This window comes from Bufo gargarizans, chromosome 10 (genome assembly GCF_014858855.1).
Source record: "Bufo gargarizans isolate SCDJY-AF-19 chromosome 10, ASM1485885v1, whole genome shotgun sequence".
Taxonomy (NCBI): domain Eukaryota; kingdom Metazoa; phylum Chordata; class Amphibia; order Anura; family Bufonidae; genus Bufo; species Bufo gargarizans.
The window spans coordinates 103,122,758-103,148,549 of NC_058089.1; the positions used below are offsets into that span (position 1 = coordinate 103,122,758).

The following is a 25,792-nucleotide window of genomic DNA, read 5'->3' on the forward strand; positions in this document are numbered from 1 at the left end:
GCTTTTAAGTATACCCATGGCATGGCTTACACACAAATCAAAATAACTCGTTGATGTTCTGTAATCGAGTCAGAATAATTAAACTCCAGCTGTTTGTTACTTTACTTTTTTTGCCTTTTCGCTATGGGAGGAAAGCTGCAAAAAAAAATAAATAATAATAATAATGTCCTCGAGAAAACTTCGCAATCACCCAGAAATCTCAGAACATTGTATTACTTGCGGCTGGCGGGACTTTATTGGGGGCATGTTAAATAGAGTCGAGCATATTCGTCCATTGATCTGTTTGCTCTCTGCCCTCATTGTTTGGTTCCTTGCCGTCCTACAAAGCAACAGCGTTGGTGGAATGTTCTGTTTCATGTGAAATGAATAAAAATAACTGGGAATGTTTAGCTTCACGCGGATTGCTTTGCCAAAAGACAAATGGACCAGCGAAGACAAGGTGGAGGAGTGAACATGATGGGTGCCTACTGGAGCCCAAGAGGTATTAAGACCTGTTGCTTAACTTAATTACAACTCTTCATAAAGCAGAAGATATTACCAGCTGTGATCATAGTCAACAATACGTGACAGTAATCATAATCTTCACAAAAAGGGGAAAACATAACAGGGACAGGCTGAAGGAACATTAAAGGGGTTGTCCCACATAATATATTCTATATTTTTCAAACCAGCACCTGGATCTAAATACTTTTTTAATTGCATGTAATTAAAAATGACGTATAGCCACTGAGTTTTTACATAAAATCTATCTCTATAGCGCCACCTGCTGTTTGTTCTTCTCCTTATTTCTCTGTCCACCTCACTGCGGTGGACACACATGCTCAGTTTATTAAATCTTCAAATGCCACCAGCCGTCTCTGATTAGAAACTGTTGCAGTTAGAAAGAAAGAGCAACAGCAGAAAGGACTTGCCCTCCTAGGCTGCAACAGAATGATCCCCCCCCCCCCCCAAAAAAAAAAGGAAACGCCCACTAAGCTCTGAGTCTGAAATATATCTAGCAGACCAACTGGAGCAATAAATGGGGAGATCTCTGGACCCATGTGAGGTACAGGGCTAGTTCTAGCTTTGTTAGAAAGAGAATGTCATGTCCTATATGATTTCTGATTCTCATTTTTTTACATGAATCATGGCATAACTCCTTTAAAGGGTTTGTCAACAATATAATAAATCATAGTAGCCTGCAAAAACTTTCATAAAATAACAAACCAACTATCACTCACCTGTCAAATCCAGCGGTGCTCTGGTTACCTCTGGAATCTGTATAATTAAAGAGGTTCTCCAGGAATAAAAAAAATTAAATACTTAAATATTACTTTATTATAAAATATTCCCAAATTGGTTTGATTAGTTATAATGGCTTGCTTTGTCTAGGGAGAAATAAAATGGCCACCGTCCTATTGGTACACACATAACCTGTCCTAATTAGCACAGCAGGACAGCTAAAGAGCTGCTTCTTCCTCCCCTCTGCTCTACTTGCCAGGGATTAGGATCCTGAATACAGCTGATAAAATCTTTATATGATAGTTCTTATGAAGACTGGGTGTTTGATTGGGTGGTCTGATCTGCAGCCTGAAAGTTTGGGGGTCGGATAAAGATTGGGGGTCTGATCTGATGTCTGATAAAGATTGGGGGTCTGATAAAAATAAAAATAATTATCTTCCTCCTCCAGAATCTAGGTGCGTCTTATACTCCGGTGAGTCTTATAAAACGAAAAATATAGTACATGCTAGAAAAATTTGCTGACCCGTGTATTTCTGTTGTGGATTTTCAGTTGTAAATGCTGGAATGCTGGCCTGCAAGCATTTCCGTGGGTGGTTTTGCTGGAAACCCCAGCAAAAAGTAACCTTTCACTTCTTATTTTTCCTCAACACAGCCTTGAAACCCATACAAAAAAAAAAACATGCCATAAGATCTACAGCTTGGATTCTAATTTAAAATGGGGCCCGGTTTCTTGACCAACCCAGAGTCTTTTGTCTAATACTGGAAATCCCTTTAGATGGGCTTTCTGGGGGTTCAATAGGATGATCTATCCACAAAAAGTCATCAATATCTGATCGGTTGGGGTGCAATCAGTTGCTTAAAGAGGCTGCGGTGCTTCAAACAGTGCTACAGCCTCTTCCTGGGCCAGTGACGTCATGGGCCCGGGCTGCAATACCAAGCACAGCCACTATACAAAGGTGCCGCAGGACTCGAAGCTCAGTGGCCTCATCGGCAGGTGTTCTGGGATTTGGACCCCCACCAATGCGCCATAAATAACAAATATTAAAAGGGTTATCTCATAAATAATGTAAATTCTGAAAATCACCCATAATCTAGTACATGATAACCTCTTTCTAACAAAGCTAGAACCAGCCCTGTACCTCACATGGATCCAGAGATCTCCACATTCATTGCTCTAATTGTCCTCCTATACTTATTTCAAGCAGTCAGCGTAGGTTGCATGTCCCTTCCTCGGTGGGGGGGCGTCTCTTTTCTGCTGCAGCTAGTGCTAGCTGAAGGATGGAACTGAGCACATGCTCAATGAGCAGGACAGAGAAATGAGAAAAATAGCAAACAGCAGGTGGCGCTATACAGATGGCTTTAAGTGAATAACTTGGCGGCAATAATAATTTTTACTTCCATGCAAATACAAAAGTAGAATATTTTTCATGGGACAACCCCTTGAAGGCCAGAAGGTGAATATATCTATACACACACTGTATATTCTGCTCCATCTCACACACCAGTTGCAATTTTTTGTCTGTTGAGGCCTCATTCACAACTCTGTCACGAGATCCGGCAGGCTGTTTCCGGCACAGAGCAGTCTGCCGCATCCCCTACTTCACTGCCGATCCCCCAATGACTGCAATGAGGTCCAGCGGTGATCCAGCCGATTTCTGGCCTAAATGCCAATTTTCGCCCACAAACTACTGCATGGAACGTTTTTTTTTATCTGACCGACAGCCTGCATTTACACGGCATCTCCTAAACGGAGATGTGAACGCAGTCTAATAAAGACGACGAGAAATGTTCTGCGCTTGTGTCTGAAGCAGAAGGTTGCAAGCCGAGACAAGCAGTTGACAATTCAACATAATCCCCATTAAATAACAGCTCATTTATACCGTATCCCCCGATGCCCTCCACATCTGGCAAGTGAAGGGAGTTGGCAGATTTATTCTTGGCAGAGCGCTCCGGATGGCCCACAGTAGCCCTCCGCTGCTTTATAACCACAACCGGCTCCTCTCTTCCAGAGTCGAGGTGATTTGCAAAGATAAGGAGAATCCATATTTCCTTAGCACTTAATTAGGAGATGCTCAGTGTTTTAGTGCGGGGTGGGATTATTGCCCCCCGCTCTCCGTTGCTTCCTTTCATTTGAGGCTACCATAAATTTTAAATGGTAAATGTAAATCAATCTACAGAATGTCATTTATTCTCTAAGCCCCTGTGTTTGGGAGTGATAAAGGCTCCAGCCTGACCCTTGGCTGGTCTCGCTGCTCCGAGTCCCAAGGGTTACTTTTATGGATGCATGATTAAAAAATAAGCTCCACTCTGGGTCATGTGAGCATTTCAGAAATAAGTATTGGATTTTCCACCCCTGGTGATGAGGCCTCGTATTGCTGGGATCTTATGCTTTGTTAAAGTGCATTTAAATGGGAAGGTCCCGTTAACCCCTCGAAGGAAGGGGATGAAAAGGAACAGTCAGAGCCAATGGAGTCTAGATCTTGACTACATACCAGTCATTACACATGACTTTAATGGCTTGCATGCCATGTTCTGCAAATGGTGTTTGCGGGTCATCAATGTCTGATAGCATCAGAAAAGCACACAGCATAGAAAATCATAAGACTTAAATGAATGATGACTGTATGAAATCGTAAGGGCTCATTCACATACAGTGGATATAAAAAGTCTACACACCCCTGTTAAAATGTCAGGTTTCTGTAATGTAAATAAAATAATATGGTTGCATAAGTGTGCACACCCTTAAACTAATACTTTGTTGAAGCACCTATTGATTTTATTACAGCACTCAGTCTTTTTGGGTATGAGTCTATCAGCATGGCACAATTTGACTTGGCAAGATGTGCCCACTCTTCTTTGCAAAAACACTCCAAATCTGTCAGATTGCGAGGGCATCTCCTGGGCACAGCCCTCTTCAGATTACCCCACAGATTTTCAATTGGATTCAGGTCTGGGTTCTGGCTGGGCCATTCCAAAACTTTAATCATCTTCTGGTGAAGCCATTCCTTTGTTGATTTGGATGTATGCTTTGGGTCATTGTCATGCTGAAAGATGAAGTTCCTCTTCATGTTCAGCTTTCTAGCAGAAGCCTGAAGGTTTTGTGCCAATATTGACTGGTATTTGGAACTGTTCATAATTCCCTCTAGCTTAACTAAGGCCCCAGTTCCATCTGAAGAAAAACCGCCCCTTGGCATGATGCTGCCACCACCATGCTTCACTGTGGGGATGGTGTTCTTCTGGTGATATGCAGTGTTGTTTTTGCGCCAAACATATCTTTTGGAATTATGGCCAAAAAGTTCAACCTTGTTTTCATCAGACCATAACCTTTTCCCACATGCTTTTGGGAGACTTCAGATGTGTTTTTGCAAAATGTAGCCTGGCTTGGATGTTTTTCTTCGTAAGAAAAGGCTTTCGTCTTGCCACTCTACCCCATAGCCCAGACATATGAAGATTATGGGAGATTGTTGTCACATGTACCACACAGCCAGGACTTGCCAGATATTCCTGCAGCTCCTTTAATGTTGCTGTAGGCCTCTTGGTCGCCTCCCAGACCAGTTTTCTTCTCGTCTTTTCATCAATTTTGGAGGGACATCCAGTTCTTAGTAATGTCACTGTTTTTCTCCACTTGATGATGACTGTCTTCACTGTGTTCCATGGTATATCTAATGGCTTGGAAATTCTTTTGTACCCTTCTCCTGACTGATACCTTCTAACAATGAGATCCCTCTGATGCTTTGGAAGCTCTCTGTGGACCATGGCTTCTGCTGTGGGATGCGACTAAGAAAATTTCAGGAAAGACCAACTTGAGCACCTGAACTGTATTTGGGGTTAATCAGGCACTTTACATGATGGCAGGTGTATGCTGACTCCTATTTAACAGGATTTTGAATATGAATACTTAATTCTGAACACAGCTACATCCCCAGTTATAAGAGGGTGTGCACACTTATGCAACTACATTATTTTAGTTTTAGTTTTCTTCCCTCTACCTAAAAGATTTCAGTTTGTTTTTCAAATGAGTTGTACAGTTTATAGGTCACATTAAAGTTCTGAAATTATTTATCTTTTATTACAGCACAGAAACCTAACATTTTAACAGGGGTGTGTAGACTGTATTTCCGGCAATTCGGCTCAGTTTCCCTCAGACGAGGGGCAGAAAATTCTGGAGGGAAACAGAAGCTGGAATTGATTCCATAGCTTTCTATGGGATTTTCATATTCATCTGGCCCATCCGTTGTGATCAGCAGCATACACAGAGAAGAAAAGGTCCCATAGCAAGGATCAAACCAGGCCCCCCCACACAGGACAGAAGGGTTTCTGCCTAAACCCTTTTCAATTACCCTTGGGCCATTTTTCCACTGCATCATTTGCTAAAAGTTGTTCCTTTAAAGCAGGCATCCTCAAACTGCGGCCCTCCAGCTGTTGTAAAACTACAACTCCCACAATGCCCTGCTGTAGACTGATACCTGTACGATGTTCGGGCATGTTGGGAGTTGTAGTTTTGCAACAGCTGGAGGGCCACAGTTTGAGGATGCCTGCTTTAAAAGGTAGAGTCCTGACCAAGTTTTCACCTCCAGTAGAAGAGGAGATAATCCCAAAATCTGCCGCTATGGTTGTCGGATGTCAAACAGCACAAGACAAAAAAAACACTGCCTGCTGCCTTTTTCTGTCCAGCATTATCTATAGATGCCAGATCTGAGTACTGAAGTGAACATACTTTATGTATTCATTGTCTACAGCCCCGCAATATATATATTGCAGACACTATATTTGGCACTGTTCACATGACACACTGCTTTTCTTTATAAACTTAGTGCAACATTTTTTTATTTTTATTTATAAATACGGTGCTCGTCACTTGCATTATGTAATACTACATGTGCCCTGCAGAGGGCGCTGCAGGAAAATGGTGTGACTGGTTGCAAAAACGAACCTGTGCCGATTATCTGATTGTCTTGTAAAGGTGGTTTTATATTTTCTGAAAAACATATATTTTTTTGAACTCTGGCTCTCTGCTAAATTTTACAATTACATACTGTGAGTGAGTAAAATAAATAAATTGCCTGCATTTTTTAATTTTTATTTTTTTAATTTACAATGAGTAAACTGAGTAAAATAAATAAATAAAAAAACAAAAACATAATTGCCTCTTTAAGGGCTCATGCACACGAACGTTTTTTTGAGTTCCGTATATGGGCCATATTTTGATTCCCTATACGGTCCGTATACGGAACCATTCATTTCAATGGGTCCGTGAAAAGATGCAGACAGCACTCTGTGTGCTGTCCGCATCCGTTGCTCCGTTCCGTGACCCCACAAAAATTATGAGGCATGTCCTATTCTTGTCCGTTTTGCGGACAAGAATAGTCATTTCTATAACGGGCCTCCTGTTCCATTCCGCAAATTGCGGAAGGCACACGGGCGGCATCCGTTTTTTGTGGATCTGCACGGTCGTGTGCATGAGCCCTAAGGGTTCTTTCACATGACCGTTTTTTTTATCCAGATGTGTTGTGCGTAGCAAACGCATAGCATCTGGACTGAATCCTGACCCATTCATTTCAATGGTTCTATGCACATGAGCGTTGTTTTTCACGCAGGAAAAAAAAATGTTAAATGTTCTATATTGTGCATTTTTCACTGAACTCTGGCTCCATAGAAGTGAATGGGATCTGGATACAATGCGTTATTCATTTATGGTTGCTAGGAGATGTAGATGGTTAATCTTTGGTTTTTATTTTTTCACGTGCTTGGAAAACACATACAATCTGTACGGGGAAAAAAACACAAAAACTTAACGCAACTGCAGACAATACTAATTGAATTTGGGTGGGAAAAGTTCCTGACAGAATCCATATGTCCTGACACTCTTGCGCCACCACTCCGGTCCCTGCTGGTTCTGCAGCCACACATTGTTCACATGACTCAGGACTAGTAGGAACTGGAGAGGCAAAAATTTTACACATTTGCCTACTCTTTTTTTTTTTTTTTTTCTTGGATACACCCCCTTTAAGTATTGTTTCTTCATAAAGACAATAAAAACAAAAAACAGTCCATTTTATTCGTCTCTCAGACCTTATACTGACAACTAAATTTATAGGCGACTTACAAAAACAATAGAATTGCATTTGTATTGACATCTTCCGGTAGAACAATTCCACAGGACGTCCATTAATATGGATTATATGGAGTCATGAATTTATGGAATTGCTTCTAAATGATTATAGTTTGAGAAAGAAATCGAGCGCCTCTGGAAAATGATGACCTTCAATAAATTTGTTATTGTCACATTATGGAAATCCTTGAATGGAGAAAGGATTAACGTGTTTCCGGTTGAGAAGCCAGAAGGTCTTCGGGAGACGGCAGGGAGGCGTCCAGTAGACCGCTCCTCTAGGAAGAGAGGAATAAATTCCCCTTCACTCCATAAACACATGAAGCCTCCCCGCCTTTAGGTAGACTATTTAGATTTCACTATATCTTTTCTTTCTTCTTGGGTGGCTGCCGAAGTTGTTGAATGGCAAATCAATAAAGGTCACAGCATTTGAATTTAATCAATTATTATTCCATCGTCGAGGCTGCTCGATGGGTGGCTCAATGTGTAACGGAGAAAGGGGTTTCTATCATGATTAATAGAGCCGACATAAATACCGTACATGGACTATCAAAGGAAAAAAGAAAGTTGTATTCCCTTGACATTTTTGGCTATACTGTCTCACTTCCAGTATGCAGTGCGTCATGCTACTCATGTTTGTGTAAGGTGGACCTGTAAATCTCGTGCCTGCGCCAGTGCCCCGAGTAGCGACGCAAGCAGTGACTTCACTTGTGCTGCTATAGCGGCGCGTGAGCAGTAGCTGTTCACGAAGAAGCTTTGGTGCTTGCGTCACTACTCGAAGCAGTGGCACAGGCACGTGATTGACAGGGCCATGCTAGATGTCTGGTCATGTCAATCAAAAGGCAGGTGAGCGATTTGTTCATCCCTAGGCCCAACCCCCTTAGATCGACATGTTGCAGTGTAGTTCCAGCCTTATTGACAAGAGAAAATCTTCAGCACGGTTGCTGATTACGTTATGCCTTTCTCAGAGGCATAATAGACCGGTACATTTCATGCTAAATCCTTTTTGTGGTCTCCACCACAAGATCACCACACTCATCAATTTCTTTAGTTCTCCTTCTGATAACCTACAGGTCTTTCAATTTCAAAGACGAACACACAAACATATTTAGAAATCTGATAGAGGCAGTGGATCTCCATGGCAACAGACTACTAGGCAAATATTGTGTAGTCTGACTAGAAGGCAGGAAAACTAACAGTGCAACAGACCCATAAAATAGACGCCAAAATGCCTTTTTTTTTATTTTAAAGACACCTCTGTCATGAATGATGATTGCAGAATTATGAGCCACATACAGGAGTAGCCATTAAGGTTTGTTTTTTAAACAGATGGCCATGCTTTGGTCTGCCTCCTATACAGTTTGCCCCATTGATGTCCAGTTTGACTTGTGGTCACTATTTTCAGACTTATGGAAATGCATATTGATGACGTGAGATTTTTTTTTTGCATTTGCTCTTTCTATTCTACCACACTGGATTGAATTGTTCTAAAGGATTTACATTGTTAAAGTGAGAAGTGCATTTTTTTTTTTTGCTACAAAAAGGGGCTTGACCTCATGTTGTCATCTCCCTATATTCAGTTGACCAACCTGTGAGACTCTGAAGACACCACAACCACCCTTGCTGGGACAGACTGACGTAATATGTCTTGCAGGAGTGAGACCAAGTAGAAATTGCCGAGGTGATTGGCTTGGAAAGTCTCTTCAAAGTGATCTTCTGTCAGCTGCCAGGGAAGGCCAAGGACTGCAGCGTTGCAAATGAGGACATGGAGAGGCCTGTGAAAGACAGGAGCAGATTTTATATACAGTACTGTATGAAGTCCTAATCTGCCATATTATAGGTAACAACTTAAAGAAGGGACAAACTTGGAGGAATGATGACCGACCAGTGCTTCTGGAAGTCCACCTCCTGCAGATAACCTACAATAGGCACTGGTCTACATATTACTCTACAGAATAAACACATGCCTGATAAGCCTTTCAGTACCTCCCTAGGCTGGGCATGCATATGCTCAATTTGTGTGTCCATTCGAACACAGAATGCGTGGACTGGCATCTCATCGTCACACACTACCTACAAGACTTGTTACCATTCCACTTACCATAGCACGACTCCAACCCTATGTCCCGCTTACATAAAACGGCAGAAAGGTCTCCACCACAAGATCAACACATGCATCAATTGCTTTGGTTATCCTTCTGACAACCTCACCACCTACAGATTTTTCAATTTTAAACCAACACACAAATATATATAGAAATCTGGTTTATGTTGTGTCTACAACTCGTATGCAGACAGTGTATCTCCATGGCAACAGACTACAAGCAAATATTGTGTAGTCTGATCCTGCAGTCAAATTGCCACCCACCTGTCCTCTACCTCTTGCTCAACTGCCAAATCTAGGTTATTAAAGGGGCTGTCCCATTCAGACAACTTATCTCCTTTCCTGTAGGTAAGGAAAGAGTTTTTTGATGGGTTGAGGTTCGAGCACCTGCTCCCCGTTTGAATGTTGCGGTAGTCATCAATGCGCATCCGCTGCTTCATTCAACTCTATGGGACTGCTGGAGATAGCCGAATACTAGCACTCTCTGGCAACACCGTAAAGCTGAATGAAGCAACAGTAGACACGCATGACCACCACACCATTCAATCTAGGTAGCACGGGCACTCAGTTTTTCGTGATCAGCGAGGTCCCCAGTGGTCAGACCCCCACAACTTGGACACTTGTGCCCCATACTATGGATAGGGAATAAATGGTCTTAATGGGACAACGCCTTTAAATACTGGGGAAGAAATGGATGAGAGTATGAATGCAAGATAAGACTACACAGGTTTTTTTGCAGTCTGTTACTATGGAGAAACAAAGATTTGCACAGAAGCTGTAGGTAAAAAAAAAAAAATCCTACAGGATTTGTAATTAAGACTATTAGAGACATTACTGCTAGGGGTTGTCAAAGTGAACAATTCCTTTAAATTTATTTTCATTATTTATAAAAAAAATATTGATTTCAGTAAAACATATTTGGCACAGAGCCTAATATTAAGTGATAAAAATGTATACTTCATTTACTTCAAAGTGCCACAGTCATCCTTGTCGTTCAGACACTACCACTGGTGAAGAGAACTCCCCACCAACCTTCGTTTTCATCTACAGGCAAATGCAAATAAAACTGGAAAACTCATTTAAATGGGTTTTCCCATGAACAACACAAATCCCCTCTCCATAGGATGGGGATTCAAGTTTTTTTTTTTTTTTTTACGATATTTATATTAATGGCCTATCCTCAGGGGCAGGACTGCAGTAAGCGGCTCCATAGATTACACAACAGACAGAGCTGTGTAGCGCCGGTGCCAGAGCTACTTCGGAAAAGCTGATTGGCAGGGTTCCTACATTTCACCAATCAGACATTGATGGTCTATCCTCAGCATAAGCCATCAATATAAAAATCCTGACCTGTGGGGATAACACTGCAGGGACCCAATCATTAGAAAGCAAGTCATATGAGAGGTTGTCGCAAATGTCTACTGCTGCTCTACTGAACCGTCTAGGACTGCGGAAAATAGACAAGCACAGTACTTGGCTATCTCTGTCATTTTCACACAGTTGAAAGGAGTAGTAGCGGACATGACTGATGCTCCATTAAAGTGGGGGAACACAGGACCTTGGTCGTCATGATTGGCAGCGATCTCCAATCAGACACTTAGCCTCTATCTGTGGATAAGCGATGTTCACAGAAAAACCTTTTGGAGACAATTTACAAAGACCGCCTTTTTATGCCAATCTTTATTTCCCCCTTTTCTGGCAGAGAAAGCACCTAACTTATGATGAGGCTCAGGCCTAGTTATAAATTAGGCGCACTGCCAGCAGTTAGTGCGTCCCCGACTGAAGTGGTTTTCATTCCTCTTTTACACCTCTTTCCAGGCGTAAAAGATAGTAAATGTGTCGGACCCGATGTCCTGGTCCCTGTAACATACAAGTGGACAAGTCGCAAAACAGGGTCATGAAACTTTTTTTTATGCCAAAAAGTGGCATGGCAGGCTCAGTAAATGACCCTCTTCAACTTCATCTAAGTAAACAATTCACTAAAGGTTGATTTACACGGCCTGATTGCCGGGCAGATTATCGGGAACGACCGTTCCTGAGAATGCTTGTTCCCAACAGTCTGCCCATCTATCGTTCATTGAGTGATCCTGTCGTTTGTGCAGGCAACTAAATTATCAGTTCTTCCCGACAATCGGCTGTTACACAGTGCAGTGTAAACCCGCTTTTATAGTCCACAGAAACGTCATTGTTTCATTCTCTCCAAACAGACTGTGCTCTGCAATCTAGTAGGCTTGTCTATGGCCCAAAATATCAAGAACTCTTTCATTACCCTAAAAACTTTTACGCCCCATCGGCAGTAACTCCCTGGGATGCAGACAGATACATGGTTCTTTTGTGTTAAGAGTGATGCAGCGAGTGATTTAGCATGATTGTCATGACAAGGTGACTTGAGAGATGTGAGCAGCTCCTGGTCGCTTGTCAAGTGACCCCGAAGCCACTCTCGATAAAATTCTACAGGAATTAAATGGGAGCACCAGAAATGTATCCCCTCGCTCCCTCGAGCAGCTGCTGCCTTCGCTCTCCCCCTCATCTCCTGCCTTGACTTCCATGCTATGTTTATCATAAAAAAACAGAAGGAACTGAAAGGTTCACTACCTGCGCGATGAAGGCAAGTCCCCTGCTAGAGCAAACAAGCCAAGACATAATTCTTCAAACACTATCTGCTCGTGTTACCCTAAAGTGACCCTATCACAACCCTATCAGAAATCTCACCTGAATTATTTCAAGAACTAGAACTTCAACCTGACCCGTGATGTCCGCGGGGACAAGGAGTGAATTTTAAATTCGAAGTTGATCTGTGATTTTTATTTTTTATTTTACTTTTGAGTCAGTGCAGGGAGACTTATCGGAGAATTTTTCGTTTCCACAGTGTACACGTCTCAGCTTTTCTTTATAATGCATGCTCTAAAGCCTGCGTGGCTTTTATTATGTTGTTAACTAGGTCTATAAAACACCAAGGACGTCCGGAGAGGAGCGTTGTACTGACTACTGGTCACACTAATAATTTGCCCTATAGCTTTTGTAGGGAATAGGGCTCTGTGCAATTAAACAGGAATACTATAAAGTGACCGCGAAGGTCAAAATTCTCGTCCCCAGGTTTCGATCTCAACTATTATTATGAAAGCAATGCTTCAATGCAACTATAATTTTGAAAATAATCCTCACACAGGGAAAATATCGAGTGCAGGCATGGTTTATACATGTTGTGTCACATAGCTCTTACTGACAACCTCTGACAACGTGCAGCACATACAGTACATATATATGAAAACTTATATCGTATGTCCTGCACCATAAGACACACTTTTTTGCACGAAAAGTGGGGGAAGGGGTGTCTAATGAACCGAACATTAGTGAGCGGTTTCATTATGGTCTTCTGCCAGCACCATGCTGTGACCTGATATCGCACAGTGTAAGAGCACACTATAACCTGACACTGCACGACATCACAGCACAGCATGTGGCGGCAGCAGAAGACAAGGAAGCAGTGAGTGCAGGAAGAGCACGCTGGATCGGCGAGTGGCTGCACCGTCTGGAGCAGGAGAGGTAAGTTCATTTATTTATTTCATGTCTCATCTAGGGGTCTGATGAGTGTCTAATCTAAAGTCTGATGAGGAATGGGGGTCTGATCTGAGGCCTGATGAGGAATGGGGTCTAGTCTGAGGAGGAATGGGGGTCTAGTCTGAGGTCTGATGAGGAATGGGGGTCTAGTCTGAGGTCTGATGAGGAATGGGGTCTAGTCTGAGGTCTGATGAGGAATGGGGGTCTAGTCTGAGGTCTGATGAGGAATGGGGGTCTAGTCTGAGGTCTGATGAGGAATGAGGGTCTCATCTGAGGTCTGATGAGGAATGGGGGTCTAGTCTGAGGTCTGATGAGGAATGAGGGTCTCATCTGAGGTCTGATGAGGAATGGGGTCTCATCTGAGGCCTGATGAGGAAATGGGGATATGATCTGAGGTCTGATGAGAAATGGGGGTCTGATCTGAGGCCTGATGAGGAATGGGGTCTAGTCTGAGGTCTGATGAGGAATGGGTGTCTGATTTAGGGGTTTTATCTGAGGTCTAGGGAAGATTGGGGGTCTGATGAAAACTGTATAAATTTTCTTTTTTTCTGTTCTAAAACCTAGGTACTTCTTACGGTCAGGTACGTTTTATGGTGCAGGAAATAAAGGTATATAACATATCTACATACACTTAATTAATACTAAAATAATCTACAGCTAATTAATCCAAAAGGTGTAATATTCCAGCACTAGCTACAGTGGCATATTTTATGTTATTTTGTGCTGTGTTCCTTAGGGGCGATACCTCAAATTCAAAACCGTTTTTACTCACTTATCTAGAGGACTATTTTCCCTTTCTGTGGGTGGGCAGAAGCTCATCAAGCATTTGCATTTTAGCTCTTGTTAACCGCTACCTCCCCTGCGTCAAAAATGGTTCCTCAAATAAAGCCCCAAAGCTCCATCTGGGATACAATGCCCCCCATTATGTCCTTCTCCACTGTCTAGAGAGGGATATAGCTAGACATTTCTTCACCTGCTTTACTACGCCGACACAGAGAGGAGGAAGAGAGCAAGGAAGCTACTGAGTATGTTAGCCCACCTCAATGCAGGAGTGGGTGGACAAGAAGAATAAACAGCAGGGGGCGCTAATAGAGAGGAAAATATAATGTACAGAAAAAAAAAAAAAACAGTATTTGTATCGCATGTACAGTACAGACCAAAAGTTTAGACACACCTTCTCATTCAAAGAGTTTTCATGACTATGAAAATTGTAGATTCTCACTGAAGGCATCAAAACTATGAATTAACACATGTGGAATTATATACATAACAAAAAAGTGTGAAACAACTTAAAATATGTCATATTCTAGGTTCTTTAAAGTAGCCACCTTTTGCTTTGATTACTGCTTTGCACACTCTTGGCATTCTCTTGATGAGCTTCAAGAGGTAGTCACCTGAAATGGTTTTCACTTCACAGGTGTGCCTTGTCAGGTTTAATAAGTGGGATTTCTTGCCTTATAAATGGGGTTGGGACCATCAGTTGCATTGTGGAGAAGTCAGGTGGATACACAGCTGATAGTCCTACTGAATAGACTGTTAGAATTTGTATTATGGCAAGAAAAAAGCAGCTAAGTAAAGAAAAACGAGTGGCCATCATTACTTTAAGAAATGAAGGTCAGTCAGTCCGAAAAATTGGGAAAACGTTGAAAGTGTCCCCAAGTGCAGTCACAAAAACCATCAAGCGCTACAAAGAAACTGGCTCACATGCGGACCGCCCCAGGAAAGGAAGACCAAGAGTCACGTCTGCTGCGGAGGAGAAGTTCATCCGAGTCACCAGCCTCAGAAATCGCAGGTTAACAGCAGCTCAGATTAGAGACCAGGTCAATGCCACACAGAGTTCCAGCAGCAGACACATCTCTAGAACAACTGTTAAGAGGAGACTGTGTGAATCAGGCCTTCATGGTAGAATATCTGCTAGGAAACCACTGCTAAGGACAGGCAACAAGCAGAAGAGACTTGTTTGGGCTAAAGAAGAACACAAGGAATGGACATTAGACCAGTGGAAATCTGTGCTTTGGTCTGATGAGTCCAAATTTGAGATCTTTGGTTCCAACCACCGTGTCTTTGTGCGACGCAGAAAAGGTGAACGGATGGACTCTACATGCCTGGTTGCCACCGTGAAGCATGGAGGTGGAGGTGTGATGGTGTGGGGGTGCTTTGCTGGTGACACTGTTGGGGATTTATTCAAAATTGAAGGCATACTGAACCAGCATGGCTACCACAGCATCTTGCAGCGGCATGCTATTCCATCCGGTTTGTGTTTAGTTGGACCATCATTTATTTTTCAACAGGACAATGACCCCAAACACACCTCCAGGCTGTGTAAGGGCTATTTGACCATGAAGGAGAGTGATGGGGTGCTGCGCCAGATAACCTGGCCTCCACAGTCACCGGACCTGAACCCAATCGAGATGGTTTGGGTTGAGCTGGACCGCAGAGTGAAGGCAAAAGGGCCAACAAGTGCTAAGCATCTCTGGGAACTCATTCAAGACTGTTGGAAGACCATTTTTCGGTGACTACCTCTTGAAGCTCATCAAGAGAATGCCAAGAGTGTGCAAAGCAGTAATCAAATCAAAAGGTGGCTACTTTGAAGAACCTAGAATATGACATATTTTCAGTTGTTTCACACTTTTTTGTTATGTATATAATTCCACATGTGTTAATTCATAGTTTTGATGCCTTCAGTGTAAATCTACAATTTTCATAGTCATGAAAATAAAGAATACTCTTTGAATGAGAAGGTGTGTCCAAACTTTTGGTCTGTACTGTATATTACAATAACACTTCATACGAAAAGTCCCATTCATTGTATAATAATACTTTTCAAGATATATTCCTTTTAAAGGGGTTGTACGAGAGAGGTCTGCTTTTTTTCCCCCCAAAAAAAACGGTGCCACTCCTTGTCTTATTTACTTAAACAGAGCTGCAAAATCAGACACAGTCCAGGAACAAGTGTGGCGCTCTTTCAGGAACAAGACAGACCGTTTTTCCATGTCCTTAAAGGGGTTGTCCGGGATTACAAGAAAAGGAAAAAAAAAAAAGACATGGCTGCATTCTTCCAGGAACATCTACATCATGCAGCAAATAGTGCTAAACAACCCGTGGACAGCTGTTTTTGGAAGCAAGCAGCTTGGATAACCCCTCTAAAAATTGTATCCACTTTTCTATAACCATCGGATAATCCAGACAATCTGTTCTCATTGATGCCAGATTAAAGGAATATTAAAAGGGATATTCCCATTGCAGATATATGTTATGCTGCTGATCTTGGGGCAGTCCTGAAATGTAGTGCAGGGCTAATCAATGAAGTTGTGTCACCCGCCCCCCCCCCCCCCTTTAAGGCCTCTTTCACACTACCGTTTTTTGTTTCCATTTTGCGGGCCGTTTTTTGCATTCCGTATACGGTCCGAAAAAAAAAAAAACGGAATGTACTCCGTATGCATTCCGTTTACGTATTTCTGCTTTTCCGTTCCGTTCAAAGATAGAACATGTCCTATTATTGCCCGCAAATCACGGTCTGTGGCTTCATTCAAGTCAATGGGTCTGCAAAAAAAACTGAACACATACGGAATGGAAATGCATCCGTATGTCTTCCGTTTCCGTTCTTTGTGAACCATCTCTTGAAAATGTTATGCCCAGCCCAATTTTTTCTATGTAATTACTGTATACTGTATATGCTATACGGAAAAACGGAACGGAAGAACGGATCTGTAAAGGAAAGATGATTTATCTGCTTGCCACTCCTTCTCCTCAAGGCCTGCAATGCTCTTCTGGGCTCCTTTAATGGCAACATCCGGCTTAACATCCCTGCAGCCAATCACAGGCAGTGGTGGCGACCGGATTCCATGACATCATGACAGATGATAACGTGACGCAAGGGTATACGGTCTGTGATTGGCTGCGGTGATATCAAACCGGATGTTTACAGCGGGGAAGCCCGGGCCTGGAGAAGAAGGAGCGTGGAAGCAGGCAAGTCAACTTTACCTTTACATTCTTGCACAACCCCTTTAAGAATCTAAAACTTTTTGCCTAATAATTTTATAATATAATTATTATAGTTATTTTTGTGCATTCTACAAACTGCTATCATATTCCCACAATGTTCCGTTACATCTAAAATAATAGCCAATTTCCTATTCACTTACTGCCAATAAATCGCTCTCTGATAACCGTGGCTCCAAGTACGTACGTGCGATGCGGAATGGAAAAATGGAGACGTACATGTAAACAACACAATTACACGTCGAAAAACCTGCCAGCTAATTACGGGTAAGGCCGGGTGTGATTTACTGCCGCACGCCAAGCCTGTAAACCGATGCTGAAATGATTAGAAAAATATGAAATTGCCCAAGGGTTACAGACGACTGCTTTTAAAGACCGTGGTCAAATCATTTTGACAAAAGCATTACATGTATTAGTACGTTACTTTTTCCCAATGACAGGCCGTTCTTCTGATTCCCTAGAGAAATACAGCGCTGTAATGGAGTTCACAAAGTCCCCTCACTGCTGCATGCTTCCGTACACACCGCGGCTCGGGAGAGAGAAAATGGGAAAAAAAAGAAGGAAATAAGTGGCCTGAATGCGGCTGGGATTAGAGAGCGGAGGGAGGGGGCGATGGCGCACAGCTACCATATAAATAAGGCTTACATGGATAATTATATCTACACAGCGGCAACACACAGGGGGCGACACAGCACAGGCTCTGCGGACTCGTTATCCAATTACTGACAACTCATTAGCGGAACATGTGAACAATAGGGATGAGCGGATTTCATATTTTGAAGTTCGTGTGCGGGTTCATGTTGTGGGCATAATTATGGGCATAACAATTCCATGACGGAACGCCTTTAGAGACATTCCGTTATTCATTCCGTCATAATAGAAGTCTATGGGCTGCAAAACGGATCCGTCCGGTTTACGTTATGCAGGAGAGGACTCCAGGAGAACGTAAACCGGACAGATCTTATACCTGTGTATGAAATATCTACTACCTCTCTATCTACTACCTCTCTATTATCTCTAGCTCTCTATCTACTACCTCTCTATTATCACTACCTCTCTATTATCTCTAGCTCTCTATCTACTACCTCTCTATCTACTACCTCTCTATCTACTACCTCTCTATCTACTACCTCTCTATTATCTCTAGCTCTCTATCTACTACTTCTCCATCTACTACCTCTCTATCTACTACCTCTCTATTATCTCTACCTTTCTATCTACTACCTCTCTTATCTCTAGCCCTTTATCTACTACCTCTCTATCTACTACCTCTCTATTATCTCTAGTCCTCTATCTACTACCTCTCTATCTACTACCTCTCTATTATCACTACCTCTCTATCTACTACCTCTCTATCTACTACCTCTCTATCTACTACCTCTCTATTATCACTACCTCTCTATCTACTACCTCTCTATCTACTACCTCTCTATCTACTACCTCTCTATCTACTACCTCTCTATCTACTACCTCTCTATTATCTCTACCTCTCTATCTACTACCTCTCTATTATCTCTACCTCTCTATTATCTCTACCTCTCTATCTACTACCTCTCTATTATCTCTACCTCTCTATCTACTACCTCTCTATTATCACTACCTCTCTATCTACTACCTCTCTATCTACTACCTCTCTATCTACTACCTCTCTATCTACTACCTCTCTATTATCACTACCTCTCTATCTACTACCTCTCTATTATCTCTACCTCTCTATCTACTACCTCTCTATTATCTCTACCTCTCTATCTACTACCTCTCTATTATCTCTAGCTCTCTATCTACTACCTCTCTATCTACTACCTCTCTATTATCTCTAGCTCTCTATCTACTACCTCTCTATTATCACTACCTCTCTATCTACTACCTCTCTATTATCTCTAGCTCTCTATCTACCACCTCTATTATCACTACCTCTCTATCTACTACCTCTCTATTATCTCTAGCTCTCTATCTACTACCTCTCTATTATCTCTAGCTCTCTATCTACTACCTCTCTATCTACTACCTCTCTATTATCACTACCTCTCTATCTACTACCTCTCTATCTACTACCTCTCTATCTACTACCTCTCTATTATCTCTACCTCTCTATCTACTACCTCTCTATCTACTACCTCTCTATCTACTACCTCTCTATTATCTCTACCTTTCTATCTACTACCTCTCTATCTACTACCTCTCTATCTACTACCTCTCTATTATCTCTAGCCCTCTATCTACTACCTCTCTATCTACTACCTCTCTATCTACTACCTCTCTATCTACTACCTCTCGATTATCACTACCTCTCTATCTACTACCTCTCTATCTACTACCTCTCTATCTACTACCTCTCTATTATCTCTACCTCTCTATCTACTACCTCTCTATTATCTCTACCTCTCTATTATCTCTACCTCTCTATCTACTACCTCTCTATCTACTACCTCTCTATTATCTCTACCTCTCTATCTACTACCTCTCTATTATCTCTAGCTCTCTATCTACTACCTCTCTATTATCTCTACCTCTCTATCTACTACCTCTCTATTATCTCTAGCTCTCTATCTACTACCTCTCTATTATCACTACCCTCTATATCTCTAGCTCTCTATCTACTACCTCTCTATTATCTCTAGCTCTCTATCTACTACCTCTCTATTTTCTCTAGCTCTCTATCTACTACCCTCTATATCTAGCTCTCTCTACTGCTCTAATATCTCCCATCTCATATCCATCTCTCTCCCATTTGTCTTCTATCTATCTACAGTGGGCGCAAACCTGGTCAAGATCTACAGGAAACGTTTCACTTCTGTAATTGCAAAGAAAGGCTTCTGGACCAAATATTAAGGGTCCATTCACATGTCCGTAAATGTTTTGGGGATCCGTGCGATTCGCAATTTGCGGACCGCACATTACAGACATTATAATAGAAAATGCCTTTTCTGGTCCGCAATTGCGGACAAGAATAGGACATGTTTTCTTTTTTTTTTAGAAACGGAATTGCGGATCCCCAAAAAATGGATGCGGATCCCGAAAATGCAGATTCGCATCCGTTCCAGCCCCACTGAAAGTGAATGGGTCTGCAAATTGCGGAATGAATGCGGACCTATATTACAGACGTGTGAATGGACCCTAACACTGATTTTCTCAGAGGTGTTCAAATACTGATGTTCTGCAGTGCAAGACAAATATATTCTTTAAAAATCATACAATGTGATTACCTGTTTTCTCTCAGAGCGGGAACGCACCTACAATGTGAATGTCAGACCCCGACATGATTTCTAAGTGGGAGAACGTGCAAAATCGCAGGGTGTTCAAATACTTCTGTTCCTCACTGTATCTATCTATCCATCTCATATCTATCTATCTAATATCTATCTATCTATCTATCTAATATCTATCTCCTATCTAATATCTATCTATCTCATATCTATCTATCTATCTATCTAATATCTATCTAATATCTATCCATCTCATATCTATCTATCATATATCTAACTATATTCTATCTATTAGCTATTATCTATCTATGTATATATCTATCAGATATCTATTATATTTATCTCTATCTCTCTACATCTCATATCTCTGTCTAATATCTCTCTATAATATCTCTCTCCCATGTCTGTCTATTGCACGTCTTTTACATCTCCATACCCATTACTTAGGTCTCACTTCTGTCTCTTACCAATATCTGACGCCCCTGCCAGTCTGCCTCTACCTGCCATACCTATCTACACATCACACTATTGTCTTGCAGCAATATTTATTAGAATGATGATGAGTGTCCCACTGATGAAGAAGATGTGGAGATGACGGAGTACTCTGCTGGTCTGCACGGCTCCCAGTCTACAGTGTAAGCGCCATACTCTGCCTGTACGGTATCACACAGTACTCCCCCCCCCCCCCCCAGCAGCGTCTGGAGCGCGTACAGCGTGTGTGGTCTGGCTCCTCGCCAACATAAAACAGCAAGAATTAAAGCAGAAACAAAAGACAATGTAGTGTTTATTGACAGATGGATTGTCAGGTGAACGCTCCCAAGCAGAGGCGAGGGCCGCGAGGTGCAGGACGCCAAGAAAATAAAAACCACCATTCCAAGATGTGAGCGTGCTGCTGCTGGACACAGGAGGAGAGGGAAACCATATTTTTTTTTCTCATAAAGCAACAAAACCCCTGACATGAATCATTCATACATAGAAGGACTACCCCACCCCCGGCCTTCCGGGCTGCTGTTTCCTCTACACATCTAGGTGGTCACCAAGGACTCCCAATGGCGGCCATCTATGAGATACTGCATCCAGGTCTCACGTCATAACCGGGATAGCGGAGTGGACTCTGCCGCCAGATTCACTCACCAATGCTACTATGATCCTCATGAGGCTGTCCCACCATAAAATAACAGATTCTTTGTACATATCGTAGAAATGAAGGATATTTGCTGTTTACACATTGTTAAAAACGGATTAAGTGAAGAGTTATGAAGTTCTCCCACTGTATGGTGCCACCTGGTGGTTAAAGTGTATAACAGTGCGCACGTCCATCTAGTAAAGGGGTTGCCCCATGAAAAATATTCTACAGTTTTCAAACTGGCACCTGGATCTGAATAATTTTGTAATTTAATGTAATAAAATGTTTGCTATAGACCGTGAGTTATCTAATAAAATGTATCTGTATAGCGCCGCCTGCTGTTTGTTTTGTTTTTTTCTTATTTCTCTGTCCCGCTCACTGAGATGGCCGCACATGCTCAGTTTCATCCTTCAACTGCCTCCTGAGCTCTGATAGGGATAGAGCCGAAGCAGAAAGGACACGCCCCCTGAGCTGTGATAGGGAGAGAGCTGCAGCAGAAAGGACACAACCCTGAGCTGTGATCAGGAGAGAGCTGCAGCAGAAAGGACACGCCCCTGAGCTGTGATAGGGATAGAGCCGAAGCAGAAAGGACACACTCCCTGAGCTACAGCAGGAAATACACTCCTCTTGAGCTGCCAGCTTCATATAAATCTAGCAGAGCAATGAATGAGGAGATCTCTGGACCCAATGTGAGGTACAGGGCTGGTTCTACAGTGGATATAAAAAGTCTACACACCCCTGTTAAAATGTCAGGTTTCTGTGCTGTAAAAATGAGACAAAGATAAATCCTTTCAGAACTTTTTCCTCCTTTAATGTGACCTATAAACTGTACAACTGAATTGAAAAACAAACTGAAATCTTTTAGGTGGAGGGAAGAAAACCAAAAAAACTAAAATAATGTGGTTGCATAAGTGTGCACACCCTCTTATAACTGGGGATGTAGCTGTGTTCAGAACTAAGTATTCATATTCAAAATCATGTTAAATAGGAGTCAGCATACACCTGCCATCATGTAAAGTGCCTCTGATTAACCCCAAATAAAGTTCAGCTGCTCTAGTTGGTCTTTCCTGAAATTTTCTTAGTCGCATCCCTCAGCAAAAGCCATGGTCCACAGAGAGCTTCCAAAGCATCAGAGGGATCTCATTGTTAGAAGGTATCAGTCAGGAGAAGGGACAAAAGAATTTCCAAGGCATTAGATATGCCACGGAACACAGTGAAGACAGTCATCATCAAGTGGAGAAAATATGGCAAAACAGTGACATTTCTAAGAACTGGACGTCCCTCCAAAATTGATGAAAAGACGAGAAGAAAACTGGTCTGGGAGGCGACCAAGAGGCCTACAGCAACATTAAAGGATCTGCAGGAATATCTGGCAAGTACTGGCTGCGTGGTACATGTGACAACAATCTCCCATATTCTTCATATGTCTGGGCTATGGGGTAGAGTGGCAAGACGAAAGCCTTTTCTTACGAAGAAAAACATCCAAGCCAGGATACATTTTGCAAAAACACATCTGAAGTCTCCCAAAAGCATGTGGGAAAAGGTTATGGTCTGATGAAACCAAGGGTGAACTTTTTGGCCATAATTCCAAAAGATATGTTTGGCGCAAAAACAACACTGCACATCACCAAAAGAACACCATCCCCACAGTGAAGCATGGTGGTGGCAGCATCATGCCAAGGGGCTGTTTTTCTTCAGCTGGAACTGGGGCCTTAGTTAAGCTAGAGGGAATTATGAACAGTTCCAAATACCAGTCAATATTGGCACAAAACCTTCAGGCTTCTGCTAGAAAGCTGAACATGAAGAGGAACTTCATCTTTCAGCATGACAACGACCCAAAGCATACATCCAAATCAACAAAGGAATGGCTTCACCAGAAGAAGATTAGAGTTTTGGAATGGCCCAGCCAAAGCCCAGACCTGAATCCGATTGAAAATCTGTGGGGTGATCTGAAGAGGGCTGTGCCCAGGAGATGCCCTCGCAATCTGACAGATTTGGAGTGTTTTTGCAAAGAAGAGTCAAAATGTGCCATGCTGATAGACTCATACCCAAAAAGACTGAGTGCTGTAATAAAATCAAAAGGTGCTTCAACAAAGTATTAGTTTAAGGGTGTGCACACTTATGCAACCATATTATTTTGTTTTAATATTTTTTCTTCCCTCTACCTAAAAGATTTCAGTTTGTTTTTCAATTGAGTTGTAGAGTTTATAGGTCACATTAAAGGTGGAAAAAGTTCTGAAATGATTTATCTTTGTCTCATTTTTTTACATCCCAGAAACCTGACATTTTAACAGGGTGTGTAGACTTTTTATATCCACTGTAGCTGTGTTACAAAGAGACTGTCATGTACTATATGATTTTCATTTTTTACATTAATCATGGGATGACCCCTCTAAACTGAGCACTGGTGATCCCACGTGCTCCGTCACCCTGCCCACCTCTACATAGTGATCCCTCTGTCCAATAGAAATAGCCGCCTGCCCTGCTTGTAAGGAAGGAGCAGAGTCTCTGCAGTGGCATGGCGGTAGAGCAGAGAAGACTCCTTCTGCAGGGCAAGCAAGAAGGGAATATATTGTCAGCTGCCAGAAGGTGAAGGAGAGTGATTCTGTCCAGAGCCCTAGCCATGAGCACCTTCTAGAGATCACACCCTGGTGTTTTATGGTGCTGGGACACTATGATAGACAGTATTGGACCCCAGTCATATTTTGTCCAGAAGCTCTGATGAGAATAAATGGTTTGATCCATAAAATATATGGAGACTGTCAGGATAACCGTACTCCCATAAATGGATAATATTACCATGTCTACGACTGGTTTATGCTATACTACTGGGGCACAGGCACCTCAGTTCCTAGACGCACCACTGTCTACTTACAGGTTTTTGCTCCTGAAGGCATCAGCGAAGCTTTGCACACTGCGGAGGGAGGCGAGGTCCAGGCACATGACTTCTATCTTCGCTTTGTGCTGCAATGCAAAAAAAAAAAAAGTTAATGATAAATAACAGTAAAGTTGGATGAAGATATCACATTACACTTAATGTGCTGTGGAATATATCCGCGTGCTTAATATAAAATGCCCACGGTGGGTGTAAATCACTCAAGTGAACGAGGGCCGAGCGCTGACTGCCAGAGGTAGCAATGTAGCCCTGCAGAGCGCCAAACACAGTGCATAGGTGTCTAACAGGTTTATTAAAGGCTATGAATTAAAAAGCGACAGCGCCAAGGATCCTTCACTCCGTCACATAGCACAATCCATCACTGAGCAGAATGGATTAACCAGTTCCTGACTGACGGCCTGTGAGGTCCACGTTCTGGGGATCACAAACAAATCCAAAATCTCAGCCACAAATGCATCTGATACAGGACCTGACGTAGTCATATCCGCACCTCCCCGTAATGAGCTCTGCGGCCATCTATAGTACATGGGCCCAGAAATCTAATAGACATCTCATCTCTTCCATATCTATTGCATCTCTCATATTTATTTCTCTACCTTCTATCTAATATATATCTATCATTTATTTATCTAATCGTATCTATCTACCTATCTATCATTTATCTAATCTTATCCATCTAATGCCATGAAGCTCCTGTAGAACTTTTGGTGCTGATGTTGATGGCAGAGGAGGTTTGGACTTATTGAGTCGACAGAGCTCCTTTGACTTTTATGTACTATAGCGCTCAGCGACCCCAATCTGTAACTTTTTGTGGTCTCCACTTTGTAGCTCCGTTGCTGTGGTTCCTTACACCGCACAATAATACCATTTACAGCTGATGGTGGAATATCTAAGAGGGAAGAAACTTCATGAACTGACTTGCAGCAGTGTCGGTGTCCTATTGAAGGACCATGCTGGAATTCAGTGGGCTCTACAGAATAAGCCCTTCCACAAATATCTGTATAGGCAGAATGCATGGCTAGTGCTGGACTTTATACACCTGTGGCAAAGGCAGACTGCGTGGCTAATGGTGCATTTTAGACACCTGTGGTAAAGGCAGACTGCCTGGCTAATGGTGGATTTTACAGACCTGTGGTAAAGGCAGACAGCGTGGCTAGTGGTGGACTGCATACACCTGTAGTAAAGGCACACTGCATGGCTAGTGGTGGATTTTATACACTTGTGGTTAAGGCAGACTGCATGGCTAATGGTGGATTTTACAGACCTATGGTAAAGGCAGACTGCATTGCTAGTGGTGGATTTTATACACTTGTGGTAAAGGCAGACTGCATTGCTAGTGGTGGATTTTATACACCTGTGGTAAAGGCAAACTGCATAGCTAGTGGTGGATTTTATACACCTGTGGTAAAGGCAGAGTGGCTAGTGGTGGACTGCATACACCTGTAGTAAAGGCAGACTGCATGGCTAGTGGTGGATTACATACACTTGTGAATTAGGCAGACTGCATGGCTAGTGGTGAATTTTATACACCTGTGGTTAAGGCAGACTGCATTGCTAGTTGTGGATT

General features: G+C 42.4%; 1 protein-coding gene across 1 annotated transcript in view; it reads right to left on the reverse strand.

The window, feature by feature from the left end:
- Positions 1-25,792, reverse strand: part of WWOX (WW domain containing oxidoreductase) — an 834,115-nt gene that overhangs the window by 625,988 nt on the left and 182,335 nt on the right. The window contains exons 7-8 of the mRNA XM_044270184.1: positions 24,205-24,293; positions 8,920-9,105 (exon numbers count right to left, since the gene is read on the reverse strand). Coding sequence (XP_044126119.1) covers positions 8,920-9,105; positions 24,205-24,293 — 275 coding nt within the window. The remainder of the gene's footprint in view (positions 1-8,919; positions 9,106-24,204; positions 24,294-25,792) is intronic.